Source organism: Notolepis coatsorum, assembly GCF_963971535.1.
Source record: "Notolepis coatsorum genome assembly, chromosome: 8".
Lineage (NCBI taxonomy): Eukaryota > Metazoa > Chordata > Actinopteri > Aulopiformes > Paralepididae > Notolepis > Notolepis coatsorum.
Genome location: NC_140172.1, coordinates 16,095,080 through 16,110,560, shown reverse-complemented (window position 1 = coordinate 16,110,560; position 15,481 = coordinate 16,095,080). Strand labels below are relative to the sequence as shown.

At 43.7% G+C, this 15,481-nt stretch overlaps 1 protein-coding gene across 1 annotated transcript in view; it reads left to right on the top strand.

The window, feature by feature from the left end:
* zzef1 (zinc finger, ZZ-type with EF hand domain 1) overlaps positions 1-15,481 on the top strand; it is a 184,200-nt gene that overhangs the window by 76,736 nt on the left and 91,983 nt on the right. The window contains exons 26-32 of the mRNA XM_084320319.1: positions 1,391-1,955; positions 5,160-5,324; positions 6,621-6,740; positions 7,989-8,150; positions 10,254-10,386; positions 11,208-11,346; positions 13,505-13,670. Coding sequence (XP_084176445.1) covers positions 1,391-1,955; positions 5,160-5,324; positions 6,621-6,740; positions 7,989-8,150; positions 10,254-10,386; positions 11,208-11,346; positions 13,505-13,670 — 1,450 coding nt within the window. The remainder of the gene's footprint in view (positions 1-1,390; positions 1,956-5,159; positions 5,325-6,620; positions 6,741-7,988; positions 8,151-10,253; positions 10,387-11,207; positions 11,347-13,504; positions 13,671-15,481) is intronic.

Sequence of the window (15,481 nt, the reverse complement as noted above, 5' to 3'; positions counted from 1 at the left end):
CAACTCGTAAGACACTGAGGTCACCCTAATTCACAGCAACGACGAGCTCACAAAACAAGACACAGTTGATCAGCAATTTCATACACATAGGCACAATAAAATATAAGAATAAAAAATCAACTAAGACGGTTACAGAGATCAGAGATCATTCTAGAGAAGGAAGAACCTTCGGCTTCAGAGTCAGTCGGAGGGCGTTCCAGGTGTTGGAAGAACATTCAGCTTCAGAGTCAGTCGGAGGGCGTTCCTGGTGTTGGAAGAACCTTCAGCTTCAGAGTCAGTCGGAGGGCGTTCCAGGTGTTGGAAGAGCCTTCAGCTTCAGAGTCAGTCGGGGGGCGTTCCTGGTGTTGGAAGAGCCTTCAGCTTCAGAGTCAGTCGGAGGGCGTTCCAGGTGTTGGAAGAGCCTTCAGCTTCAGAGTCAGTCGGAGGGCGTTCCTGGTGTTGGAAGAACCTTCAGCTTCAGAGTCAGTCGGAGGGCGTTCCAGGTGTTGGAAGAGCCTTCAGCTTCAGAGTCAGTCGGAGGGCGTTCCTGGTGTTGGAAGCGTCAAAGGAAAAAGCAGTTTTCCTAGTTCAGAGCAAACTGGAGGAACCTCTTGTCTGGGTCTTTCAGTATTCTGTTGTATTGTGTAGTGGCCGCTTGTCTCTCTTGTCTGGGTCTCTCATCAGTATTGTGTTGTATTGTGTAGTGGCCGCTTGTCTCTCTTGTCTGGGTCTCTCATCAGTATTCTGTTGTATTGTGTAGTGGCCGCTTGTCTCTCTTGTCTGGGTCTCTCATCAGTATTGTGTTGTGTAGTGGCCGCTTGTCTCTTGTCTGGGTCTCTCATCAGTATTGTGTTGTGTAGTGGCCGCTTGTCTCTTGTCTGGGTCTCTCATCAGTATTCTGTTGTCTTGTGTAGCGGCCGCTTGTCTCTTGTCTGGGTCTCTCATCAGTATTCTGTTGTCTTGTGTAGCGGCCGCTTGTCTCTCCTGAACGTGTTGACAGGCGTCACGATGCACCGCGCATAATTAGTTCTCTACTCCGTAACAAAGTCTGTGGTGTAAATATAGTAGAATGTCCAAGCTGCGGCTGGTGTAGTTTGCAGGGTTTTATTGTCCAAAAAGAATAGTAGTGAATAAATGGTTAAGACAGAACAGTTGTCAGTTGCTCAAATCATCGGTTCCAAACAGTGAAACGGGTAGGAAAAACGTATCTCCTTAGCAGGTGCACACATCACACTGATTAGTAAGGTATTTTATAATGCAGGTGGTATAATGGAGGTGGTGTGCCCCCTAGTGTTCAAACTCAAATAATACAACCTCTAAAACAATATAAATTCTAATTTAAACAATACAAAGTGGGTTTCTGCTTCTACATATTGCTCACTAATGTCATGCCCCTCTCCCTCCTCTCCAGCCCAGTTGTGTAACGAGAAGAGCCTCTTGCTGTTCCGCTTCGCCCCGAGCGGCGCGTCCTGCCTGGACCACGACTCCTCCAGGCCTGCAGAGGGCAGCGGCGCGCCTCCACTCCTCCGATCCGGTTCAATCTCAGAAGAAGACTTCCAGGCCAGTTCGTTGCCGGGCACCGACCAGAGCCAGGCACCGCCCCCCACCACCACCACCAGGCCAGAGGGGGAGGGGGACGACAGCAGCAGCAGCAGCGTGTCCAGGACCTCAGGCCCGGCACAGGGACAGCAGCAGCACGCCAGGGTTCAGACCCAGAACTCCACCGCCTCTGACCCGGGATCGGGGCCCGGTAGCCAGGGTCACAGGGGCTCCACGGAGAGCCTGTCGGGCCAGACGGCAGAGCCGGCGTCCTCCTCCACCTTCCCCCGCAAGGCGCCCTTCAATCGGGGCCGCCTGCGCCTGCTCTCCTACCGCTCCGTGGAGGAGCCCCGCGTGGCCCCGTCCGTCAGGGAGCGCCACCCCGTCCTCAAGCACATCCTCAACTTCATGAAGGACCAGGCGCTCACCACGGAATGGTGAGTGACTGCATAATAATAATAATAATTAGGGATGTCCGATATTATCGGCCGATATTGGCATTAAAATGTGATATCGGAAATTATCGGTATTGGTTTAAAAAATATATATATATATATATATTTTTTTATATTTATTTAAACTTTATTTACCCAGGCAAGCAAGTAAGAACAAATTCTGATTTTATTTATTGTCAAAAGTATGCATAATGTTGTGTTAATTACACGACAAGAGATATGTAAAGTTAATTACCTGAAATTATTCAGTTTTTGGGGGGGGGGGGGGGGGGACCCTGCATATATCGGTATCGGTTGATATCGGTATCGGAAATTAAGAGTTGGACAATATCGGTATCGGTAAAAAAGCCAATATCGAACATCCCTAATAATAATAGTAATATCTTAAATTTATATAGCGCCTTTCAGGAGACCCAAGGCCACCTAATCATCCCTTCCCCTTAATTGGCTGATATCGATCCCTGTCCCCTGAGCCGTTCAGCCATTGTGTAGTGTGATGTGTGCCGGGTGCCAGTGTATGGTAGTCATTGTGTAGTGTGATGTGTGCCGGGTGCCAGTGTATGGTAGTCATTGTGTAGTGTGATGTGTGCCTGGTGCCAGTGTATGGTAGTCATTGTGTAGTGTGATGTGTGCCGGGTGCCAGTGTATGGTAGTCATTGTGTAGTGTGATGTGTGCCGGGTGCCAGTGTATGGTAGTCAGTGTGTAGTGTGATGTGTGCCGGGTGCCAGTGTATGGTAGTCATTGTGTAGTGTGATGTGTGCCGGGTGCCAGTGAATGGTAGTCATTGTGTAGTGTGATGTGTGCCGGGTGCCAGTGTATGGAAGTCATTGTGTAGTGTGATGTGTGCCTGGTGCCAGTGTATGGCAGCCAGTGTGTAGTGTGATGTGTGCCGGGTGCCAGTGTATGGTAGTCAGTGTGTAGTGTGATGTGTGTCTGGTGCCAGTGTATGGTAGTCATTGTGTAGTGTGATGTGTGTCTGGTGCCAGTGTATGGTAGTCAGTGTGTAGTGTGATGTGTGCCGGGTGCCAGTGTATGGTAGTCATTGTGTAGTGTGATGTGTGCCTGGTGCCAGTGTATGGTAGTCATTGTGTAGTGTGATGTGTGCCGGGTGCCAGTGTATGGTAGTCATTGTGTAGTGTGATGTGTGCCTGGTGCCAGTGTATGGTAGTCATTGTGTAGTGTGATGTGTGCCGGGTGCCAGTGTATGGTAGTCAGTGTGTAGTGTGATGTGTGCCTGGTGCCAGTGTATGGCAGCCATTGAGCCTGCGTAGCCCAAGGTTGGGTGCTACCAGTGGTGGTGAAGGAGGCAATTTCCACCCTACATTGTAAAGCGCTTTGAGTCTGAGAAAAGCGCTATATAAAATGTAATGATGAATTATAGAAATCAGGCTTTATTTACAGTCCTCTGTTTCTTCATCACTTTCCTGCCTGTGTATTACTTGTTTGATTTTAGTTTCCTGGCTAAACAGCTAGTATGACATGTTTGGTGTCAATGGATTCCTTGTGATCAAATCTTTTTCATATGGTACCACTGGGTTTGAAACTGAGCCTGCTATAGCTTTCAGAAAACGGTAATATTAATGTTTAATGTCATGGTGATCAATGAGGCAGAGTGTAATTAAAATAGAACCTATGGTTCTATTTTTCTTGTGATGTTCGAAATAGACCAGTAGACTACAGTATAATAATAATAATGTTATTTAATTTAAATAACTCAAATGAATGAAAACACTGGTACACTCTGGTCAGGTAGGCTGTACCATACTGAGAGTTGGCTTCAAGTTCAAAATAGAATAGAATAAATAATAATGTATAAAATAATAGAAATCTCAATATGGTATATCTGACAGCGGTTCTCAAACTACGGGTCGCGACCCAAAGTGGGGTCGTGGGTAGGTGACAGTGGGGTACTTGTGTAGCCGGTACAACGCTGTACCTGCCAAACACTTCGACCATGCCTTGAGTGGGAGTCGAACCCCGGGCGTCCGCACCGGGGCCAGCAACACAGACCGCTGTGCCAAGAAAGGATATCCTCACTAAGCGCTCAGTCTGGATGCCTCAGGGGAGCGAGTTTTACTTCTATGTACCGTAGTCACACTATCGCGGTACATATCCGTTACACTTGCATTGGCAAGTACATTTAATTTTTTTTTTAATGTTCTGGCAACATATTTTAGCTAAATATGCCTCGTTTTATAAATGTGTATTGATAACATAGTGCTGTAATACAATTTTCTAATAAATATGCACGAGCAAGTTCAACAACGTGTGCTTTTATTTTGATATTCCTTAATTCCACGTTGAAATGACGCGATACATTAAGTGTGATAAATGTCCTAAATAAAATGGGGTCTTGGTATAAAAAAGTTTGAGAAGCCCTGGTATATCATCATATTACATCAATATACTGTATTTGTCCAGTGCTCAGACTGTGGACGGTGCCTCTGCTCTTGGCTACACTCTGCTCCTTGTATGTTGTTCACCTTCAGACCTATATCTAATCCTGCACAGCTGTTGAGTTGTTGTGTTTCTGGTTCCACAGTGTTCTGCAGACCCTGACCCTGAACAAGGCCCAGGCGCTGAGTGTTGTGTTTCTGGTTCCACAGTGTTCTGCAGACCCTGACCCTGAACAAGGCCCAGGCGCTGAGCGTTGTGTTTCTGGTTCCACAGTGTTCTGCAGACCCTGACCCTGAACAAGGCCCAGGCGCTGAGCGTTGTGTTTCTGGTTCCTCCACAGTGTTCTGCAGACCCTGACCCTGAACAAGGCCCAGGCGCTGAGTGTTGTGTTTCTGGTTCCACAGTGTTCTGCAGACCCTGACCCTGAACAAGGCCCAGGCGCTGAGCGTTGTGTTTCTGGTTCCACAGTGTTCTGCAGACCCTGACCCTGAACAAGGCCCAGGCGCTGAGCGTTGTGTTTCTGGTTCCACAGTGTTCTGCAGACCCTGACCCTGAACAAGGCCCAGGCGCTGAGCGTTGTGTTTCTGGTTCCACAGTGTTCTCCAGACCCTGACCCTGAACAAGGCCCAGGCGCTGAGCGTTGTGTTTCTGGTTCCACAGTGTTCTGCAGACCCTGACCCTGAACAAGGCCCAGGCGCTGAGCGTTGTGTTTCTGGTTCCACAGTGTTCTGCAGACCCTGACCCTGAACAAGGCCCAGGCGCTGAGCGTTGTGTTTCTGGTTCCACAGTGTTCTGCAGACCCTGACCCTGAACAAGGCCCAGGCGCTGAGCGTGTGCCGGGTGCTGGAGACGGTGCAGCAGTGCCTCCTCTCCCTGGGGAAGCCACACCTCTTCCAGGCCCCTTGCATCCTGTTCCTGCAGGAGCTGCTGGCGTGCCAGAAAGATTTCACTGGGTATTATTGGCACTGAAGTTTTATCACTGAAAATCTATTTTTCTAACAGGGTAAACTATGATTTGTTTATCTGTTTCTCTTTTTGTTGTCTTTTTTTTATTTATTATCTTTTGTATGTCAAATGAACATATATATTTCTGTTTTTATACTTGTTTGGGAAAAAAATCTTTCATTCATTCAAGGGTGATGAAACTCAATTCATAGTATAATTATTCATATGTTCTCTAAGATAAGATAAGTAATATTTAACATGGAACAACTCTCCAAAAGGCACAAATGATCAAGATCTAAAAAACCGATGCTACCGATTCACTGAATGGAAGATTGATTTTGTGAATCTTCTCTTGTTTCTTACCCGATTTGCCAGAAGGTCTGTTAAAGAGAACCATCTGGGAAGTCTTCATTTGAAACTGTTTGGAATACGACCAGCACTTGTAAAAAATATACACGGCAGGTGATTGGATCTAAACTATCAAGATCCGTAGCTGCCAGTAGTTCCTTAAAAGGATGCTGATTTATTCAAACTCACTGTGGTTTGGGCCGCAAGCGCATAACTTTAAGTCTGACGAAGCCAGCTGTCGTGCAAGGTTACTTATTTCCACAACTATTGCTCGGAATGTCCTAGAGACGTTGACCAGGAATAATGTGAATCATTCTAAATGTGTTGTGCTGCTATTCAGTGAACGAATGAATGATTTAAAATTTTCGAACAAGTATAAAGACAAAAACACATCTGTTCATTTGACATATACAAAAGATAATAAAAAAAGACAACAAAAAGAGAAACGGATGGACAAATCATAGTTTACCCTGTTCGAAAAAGGAGTAGGAAGAAGTATACACTTTCTTTTATTTTTTATTCCTACCCCTTTTTAACTATCACAAATGATAATTTAATCTATTGTTAATTATATGTATAAACGCTGTATCTCTATACAATCCAATACATACATTTATATAAATATACCTATAAATATATAATATATATATACTAAATAAATACCATATGATATACATAATGTCTTCAATTTCTTATTTACATCCCGATGAACACACTTCCTCTTCCAGATACCTATTTAAGAAAGATTTTTTGTACATCTTTTAAAACTGATTCATGTTTGTACTCTGTTTTAGCTCTAACTCCAGACTGTTCCACAGTGATGTAGAAAATGTTTTATTTGAGGTTTCCTCTCCCTCTCCCTCTCCCTCTCCCTCTCCCTCTCCCTCTCTCTCTCTCTCTCTCTCTCTCTCTCTCTCTCTCTCCCCCCCTCCCTCTCTCTCTCCCTCCCCTCTCAGTTATTTCTCCCAGTTATCGGCCAGTGGACAGCAGCTGAGGGAGGAGGTGCGCCGCTCGTACCACCGCCTGGCCCTCATGCTGGTGGAGGCGGTGCAGGGCTTCAGCAGCCTGAACCAGAAGTACGGCTGCTCTCCTTCTAGCAGCAGACTCTAGTCACCGTAGCGCCTGCACTAAAAATAACAACAACAGCAGACGAGACGAGCGTTTGCTAGGCCCCTCTCTGTTGGACACGTTTTCAGATTCTGTTATTGTCACTTATTTCACTACTTTACAGCAAGAAGAGTGAAATTCTATTTATTGTGGTCCCTCGACCATAGCAGCTTCCAATAATAAAAATACAATACATTTAGCATAGAATAAAATAAGAGGACTAAAATTAAGATGACTATATACAGTTCTAAAAAGTGTGCAGTGCAATACAATACAATACATTTAGCATAGAATAAAATAAGATGACTAAAATAAAGATTGCATGTATGCATGTATTTAACATGAGTCCTAGTTACACACTGTTTTCTTGGATTGGCTTTTATGATTTTAATATTTTAATGTGAATATCTTCACTATTTATTGCAGTTGTTTTTATGTTTGTAAAGCACTGTGTAACTGGGTTTTGAAAAGCACCATATCATCATCATCATCAACAACCTTTATTGTAACCATATAAATCAAGTTTAGTAGTATTCTGACTCCTGTGTACTTATGTACATGTTAACATGGTAAGGTGAACAGGGTTCGCACAAGGTCCTTGAAGTGCTTAAAGTGCCAGATTTTTTTACCAAAAAAAGTCAATGCCTGGAATTCCTTAAAAACGGCAAATTTTTTAACAAGGTGATTAAAAAGTCCTTGAAATTCAAAGCAACCATTCACATTGAAAGTTGTGTTCATACACGATAAAAAAATTCTGAACCAAGAAATTGAATATTTTTATTTAAAGTGTAACTAATTGTCGGAAATTGTTTTTTTGAAGCCATAAATATTGGATCCATTTAAAAAGGAATTGTATCCTTTTAAATGCCCGTTTAACCCTTTCACTGCCGCACTACCAAGCGGTTAACCCTTTCACTGCTACAATACACAGAAGGTTAACCCTTTCACTGCCACACAACAGCAGGTTAACCCTTTCACTGCCACACTACAGAAGGTTAACCCTTTACTATCACACTAACCGTTGGTAGTGTGATAGTAAAGGGTTAACCTTCTGTAGTGTGGCAGTGAAGTGAATTGTATCCTTTTAAATGCCCTTTTAAAATAAAAATAAAATAGTGCTTGGAAAAGTACTTGAAAGTCCTTGAATTTCATTGAGCACGGTCTGTGGGCACCCTGGGTAAAGGTGGTGTGTGTGTGTGTGTCCTCTCCTCCTCCAGAGCGCTCCTGCCGGCCCTGTCCTGCGTGCAGACCTGCCTGCTCCACCTGCTGGACATGAGCTGGGAGGTGCAGGACCTGCCCCTCTTCCTGCAGATCAAGCTGCCCGACCTGCTGCTCAGCATGTCCCAGGAGAACATCAGCGTCCACGACATCGCCATCAGGTACTAACTACTACGGCAATGTCGAGAGATATATAGCACCCTCTGGTGGAGTGGAGGGGCTCTGCTGCTTGCCGTTTCATGTACCTTGTACATTCACTACACCAGAGGCAAATCTTTCCTGTGACAAAATGGCATCCAATGTAATAAAAAAAAGTCAACCAACGAACAAGATTCTTGTACCGGATCTCCTCTCTGGTAAACAAGAACACCCTGAAGACTCTGGCAGGAGCACTCATTCAAGGGTACTACGACTATGCGTGCACCTCATGGTACCAAAGCACCTCAAAGGCGATTAAAACAAGATTACAAACATCACAAAACAAACTGGTCAGACTACTACAACAAGATACAAGATTCCTTTATTGCCACACAACCAGGTTGGTGGTATTCGTGATCGGTACAGAGTGTATTAAGCTCTACAGTACATAAAACTGGAACATAGATACATGTATCCCCCCTTCCCACAGTGGATACATAATACAGCACAACATGACACAATAAATACAGCACGACACAGCACAACATAGCACACGGAAGAGTCTAGTCCATCAGGTCAGGTGCTTGGTTAGTGGGAGGGGGAGAGGGGGGCCAAGGGAGTTCAAGGTCCGAATGGCGGTTGGGAAGAAGCTTGACCTTACTCCTAGAACCCACCTCACCCCTGCCCACTTTGACTACCTAGGATGGCTTAGAGTAGACGACAGACAGAGTACAGCAACTTGCAATGGGCCTGGTCTACAAGATACACTAAACCACTAAGGTACCCATGTACATGTCGAAATACTTCCCAAAGGTCAGTGAATACCACGACCACAACGCCAGAGGGAGTTCCACAAATTAAACCCAGATTTGGCTCAAACAAGGGACTAAACACGTTTCACACTTATGCCACATCAATGTGGAACGCCCTACCCACAGCTGTAAAATAATGTGAATCCCTACCCACCTTCAAAACCGCTCTCAAAGAGCACATACGGGAGGCTGCAATTTTAAACTGGCCCCGGTAAATGTCCACATTTTCAATCAATCAATCAGTGTGGTAGTGAAAGGTTAACCTTCTGTAGTGTGGTAGTGAAAGGTTAACCGTCTGTAGTGTGGTAGTGAAAGGTTAACCTTCTGTAGTGTGGTAGTGAAAGGTTAACCGTCTGTAGTGTGGTAGTGAAAGGTTAACCTTCTGTAGTGTGGTATTGAAAGGTTAACCTTCTGTAGTGTGGTAGTGAAAGGTTAACCGTCTGTAGTGTGGTAGTGAAAGGTTAACCTTCTGTAGTGTGGTAGTGAAAGGTTAACCTTCTGTAGTGTGGTAGTGAAAGGGTTAACCTTCTGTAGTGTGGCAGTGAAAGGTTAACCTTCTGTAGTGTGGTAGTGAAAGGTTAACCTTCTGTAGTGTGGTAGTGAAAGGGTTAACCTTCTGTAGTGTGGCAGTGAAAGGTTAACCTTCTGTAGTGTGGTAGTGAAAGGGTTAACCTTCTGTAGTGTGGTAGTGAAAGGTTAACCTTCTGTAGTGTGGTAGTGAAAGGGTTAACCTTCTGTAGTGTGGTAGTGAAAGGGTTAACCTTCTGTAGTGTGGTAGTGAAAGGGTTAACCTTCTGTAGTGTGGTAGTGAAAGGGTTAACCTTCTGTAGTGTGTTAGTGAAAGTGTTAACCTTCTGTAGTGTGGTAGTGAAAGGGTTAACCTTCTGTAGTGTGGTAGTGAAAGGGTTAACCTTCTGTAGTGTGGTAGTGAAAGGGTAAATGTAATCAAGATTCAAGATTCAAGATTCAATCGCTTTATTTCAAACCACAGTGTTAGTTTGGCTACATTTACCATTGTCCGGCAAAACAACATTTGAAAATAAATGAAATGGGAAAAGAGGACCCCCGCCCCCCCCAAAACGTTTAAAAATAAAACAGCCAGAAACTATACACTGTTTGAAAAGGAGATGGAAGAAGCAAAGCTTATATGTTTCCATCCCCCATCAATAACTATATACTTCAGCAAGTATATGACACGATTACCAATACATATAATACCATACAATTAATGACCTGAGAGATGAGAAAACCCATATTACCTAAGATGTGTTAGTAGAGGAATGATGGTTTCTCTGGTTTTGTTCTCTTCTCCAGTCAGTGGACGGAGGAGGATGAGATTGCGGACTACAAGAAGAACCGTGACTGGATGGACGAGTGTGTGGACGGGATGTTTGAGAGGTGGTACGACAAGATCGACGAGGAGGGCTCCATGGAGGACCGGAGGAAGGTACAGTAACGTTACAGTGTGTTACACGCAGTAGAAATTAACAGGGGCTTGGGGGCAGATAGCAAAATAAATGCCCCCAAAAAAAGAAAATTATTTCTGTTTTTAACCCTTTCACTAATAAACATCCACAGAGCTTTTAGAAAGGTGCGGAATAAAAGTATTGCTGCCCCTCCCCACAAACTTAATGTTTAATGAGTTTACATGTTGTGTAATTTGTGCGTGTATCCCCTCCCTACTTCCCATCTCCCCCACGTGGAATGCACCTTGTTGGATAAATGACATGCTGGAGCTCTTGCGCGACATCTAGTGGCTGCATGTTATCTATAGCACCTTTAACCCTTTCACTACCACACTACAGAAGGTTAACCCTTTCACTACCACACACACTACACTAGTGTGTTAGTGAAAGGGTTAACCTTCTGTAGTGTGGTAGTGAAAGGGTTAACCCTTTGGTGGTGTGGCAGTGAAAGGGTTAACATTCTGTATTGTCGCAGTGAAAGGGTTAACCCTTTGGTAGTGTGGTAGTGTGTGCCGTCGACTAAAGACGCACTTTTTCAACCATTATCTGAAATAATAAAAAATAAAAAAAAGAATCTAACCCTAACTAACCTTACAGTCATGCACTTGTCCTAATACACTAACCTACACTGTAGCACCCAACACTTTGATGAACATTGTTACTCAGCTGATAGAGTTGTACCCTTCCTGATGACTTGTCGTACAGAACTTGTAAGTCGCTTTGGATAAAATGACTAAATGTAAATGAATGACATGTTGGTAGTGAAAGGGTTAATGTCATTAATGTCTCTACCTGCCCACAGGTGCACATGTTCATCGCGCGCTACTGTGACCTGTTGAACGTGGTGATCTCCTGCGACGGCTGTGAGAGGATGGCTCCCTGGCACCGCTACCGCTGCCTGCAGTGCATGGACATGGACCTGTGCAAGACCTGCTTCCTGAGTGAGCGCACGCATCTCCTAATGCATAATGATTAGGGATGTCCCATATTATCGGCCGATATTGGCATTCAAATGTAATATCGGAAATTATCTGTATCGTTTATTTATTTTTTTACATTTATTTAACCTTTATTTACCCAGGCAAGCGCAAGTAAGAACAAATTCTTATTTTATTTATTGTCAAAAGTATCCATAATGTTGTGTTAATTCCACGACAAGAGATATGTAATGTTAATGACCTGAAATGATTCGTTTTTTTGGGGGGGGCAACCCCGCATATATCGGTATCGGTTGATATCGGTATCGGAAATTAAGAGTTGGACAATATCTGTATATCGGATATCGGTAAAAAAGCCAATATCGAACATCCCTAATAATAATAATTCATTTATTTTGTATAGCGCTTTTCAATGACTCAAAGTCGCTGACAATAGGCAAAAAACGAAGAAACAGAGAAACGTATACCATTGTGTTCCCCTATACCATTGTGTGCCCCTGTGTGCCCCTATACCATTGTGTGCCCCTATACCATTGTGTTCCCCTATACCATTGTTTAGGGAAAGCCCTGCTGCTAGTACTGATAGATTCTGACAAATCCTTTGAATCAAAACACAAATGAGCGAGTTGTGTTTTTCTGGGAGCTCAAGTTTCGCTGCAGTTCTCCTCACTGCAATTCAATCCAATAAGGCAACCGCAAAACCAAATATGGTACCAAAAACATTAACAATAAACAACAAGATACACAATAAACAAACACAACACAAGTGTACCTAAACACAAAAGAAACACATCTCTTCCCTACGTGTCCCTTCCTGATTAAATGTCCAATCAGCAAGCAGGCTTTTCTTTGTGTTTTTCTTTTCTTTGAGGGGACTGTTGACTCCTCTCACTCCTTTTTGGAAAAACACCTAAACATACTGTGACGAGCCTGGTGGGGTTCAGACTTGTCACGGTTAAAAAACATGCCCACATAAGTGCAATATCAATAAGAATATTTATTGATTACAGGCAGAATATAGTTCGATGGGCAAATAGAGAATGGTCGTAATACAGTCCGATGGTCAAAACACAAAAACAGGCTCTCGTACAGATAAAAGGATTGTTCAATACTCAGGGTAGTCGTCCGGTCCAGGGTCAGTACACAAGGGGGTTTCTCAGCCAGTCCAGGGTCCAGTACACAATGAACACCTTCTCGCCGTCACCTTTCCTCTCACTACCTCTCACCTCACAAAACTCAGAATATACCAATCTCTCTCTCAATGTAACAACTCCAACCTCACCTCACCTCCACTCAACTCAACTCTATCTGACCTAGTGTAATATAGTGTGTGCGTGTGGGATGTGGGTGATCTAATGGTGCACAGGTGTGTTCTATCAGCTGCCTAAGTGCTTCCACTCCTCCCGTGGCAGTAGTAACGCCCGTCCTTCACATATCCATGAGACGGGGGGTGATATCTGCCACAATTAGGGATGTCCGATATTATCGGCCTACCTATATTATCGGCCGATATCGGCATTAAAATGTGATATCGGAAAATATCGGTATCTGTTTTCAATTTGTTTAAAATATTTTTTTAAATTTTATTTTTTTTTTACATTTCTATAACCTTTATTTACCCAGGCAAGCAAGTAAGAACAAAATCTGATTTTATTTATTGTCAAAAGTATGCATAATGTTGTGTTAATTCCACAACAAGAGATATGTAATATTTTTTGGGGGGGGGGGAACCCTGCATATATCGGTTGATATCGGTATCGGAAATTAAGAGTTGGACTATATCGGTATCGGTAAAAAAGCCAATATCGAGCATCCCTAGCCACAATACATAATTTTAGATTTTAGATTATTCAAGATAATTTTTTTGTGATATTGTTATCGACTTTGGACATGTTCTAGGTAAGTCTTCAGGCTATGGCAGCTAATAACTATAGAGTACTATAGAGTTTGCGAAATAATTCAGACGAAAATGAAAACTACTTTTATTTCAGTGTGTTCAAACCTCTGTAACAGATATGACAATAGCACTCAGAGTGATTCTTGATCCAGAATAGCGTCCAATTTACTTTCAGTATGCAATCGACAGGCGTTTTAGACTGTTAAGAGTTATTTTTTTAAACCTCGTCTGCGTGCGCCTGCTGTGTCTTCTTCTCCGCACCAGGTGGTGCCAAGCCCGAGGGCCACGAGGACGACCACGAGATGGTGAACATGGAGTACGCCTGCGACCACTGCCAGGGCCTCGTCGTGGGCAGCAGGATCAACTGCAACGTGTGCGAAGACTTCGACCTGTGCTACGGCTGCTACCACGCCAAGAAGTATCCCGACAGGTGCGGCCCCCCCCCCCCCCCCCACACACACACACACACACATGTTTCATACTGCAGTGATTGTCCATTACCATTCCCACAAACTCGGTTCGGTTTCAAATCAAATCAAATTTATTTGTAAGGCCCGACAACACACGTTAATGTCCCCATGGGCCGGACACGTCTTCTTTAACTCATTTAGAGCCACGCCCTTATGACCATATTAGGGCTAGTGTGCCAACACTGAAGTCAATGGGAGGACGGGGAAATTTGCGAACACTTAAACTATATCTTAAATTATGGCTATGGGTCTAATACACCCGTCGCTTATCAATGACTTGCTTGCAGTCAACATGTACAAAACGGATTGTTTTTTCATTGGTACATTTCCGTTTTATACCGTTTTGAATAAGAGTATAGTTTTGGAGACTTCTAGTAATTCCAGAGAAATTCCGTGATAATAGCTCTTTAGTGGAATACACAAAACACGTTGTCATTTTTCGGCTGATTTATGAATCGTTTTCAAATAAACGCTAGATTATCGATATATGTGTACTTATGCACGCTAGAGAAGCGGGCTGAAAAATCGATTATCCATGCCGTGGTCAGCGCTAACGTTACGCACACACACACGCACGCGCTGCAATGGCGGAGAAAAAAACATCTGATTAACTCAAGACTGGTAAAATAGAGTCCTTACCTCACATCAGATGTTCTGCAAAAAGATTAATCCAATTCCTGATGGCCATTCCAAATATTGATCGCGTTTATTGATCCAACGTTATAGCACCAAAACACATAATCGACGCTGCTCCCAGCCTCCCCAGTGAATGTGGTAACAGCTACTGCTTGCCCGAGAAGGGAAACCCTGGGACCGGAGTTTTTTTCTGATGCACAGTCCCACCCAATCCAATCCAATGATGTGCAATACCATCCAGGAGACGATAGGCAGCGGTATTTGCCCTTTTCGAGCTCAGACCCATTCCCAATGATAACGTCAGGCTGGATGGATGAACAATGAATGGATATTGCTAATAAAAGAAATAACGATTAAAACCAGAGTTTTCTTTGGTTTTCTCGGGTCTTGGCACTCAACGCATGGCGAGTTAACCCGACTAATCTCGTGGTTGGCACTGAATGGGTTAAACAAGTCAAGAAGAAACATCACAATAAATCAAGAACAAAACAAGAACACCATAGAGTCCAAAATGTTTTAAATAAATAAAATAAATGCAACACTCCCAGACATACCCCACACGAAGGTAAGGAAAAACTCACTAAAACCTAGCAATAGGAAAAAATTTACCACAGGCAATGTGGAGGAGAGAAACCTTAGAAGAGCCATTCAAGGGGGATCTCCCTTCAGATGTCGGTGATAGTAGTGTTGCAGTAAAACAGGCTAACAGTTGGTAGGCATGCACTCATGTGTAGTGAAACACAGATAAGTGCATGCAATAGCAACTGAACATTTTGAAAGATTAAAGATAGAGCTGATAGCAATAGCAACTGAACATTTTGAAAGATTAAAGATAGAGCTGATAGCAATAGCAACTGAACATTTTGAAAGATTAAAGATAGAGCTGATAGCGGATCTATTTGAGGCAAAGGGGTGGCGCAGAGATGGTCGCATCCTCCCGGTCTTCATCACGGGACGTCCACCGCTCCGGTCATCACTCCGGGACAGCCATTACTTTACACAGCTAGATCACAAGTGTAGTCAACTCAACTTCAGTTTCACTCGCTTTATTTCTGTGAAACCCTCCACAGGGTTCGCACAAGGTCCTTGAAAGTGCTTAAAGTGCTTGATTAAAAAAGAAATTAAAACTTTTGAC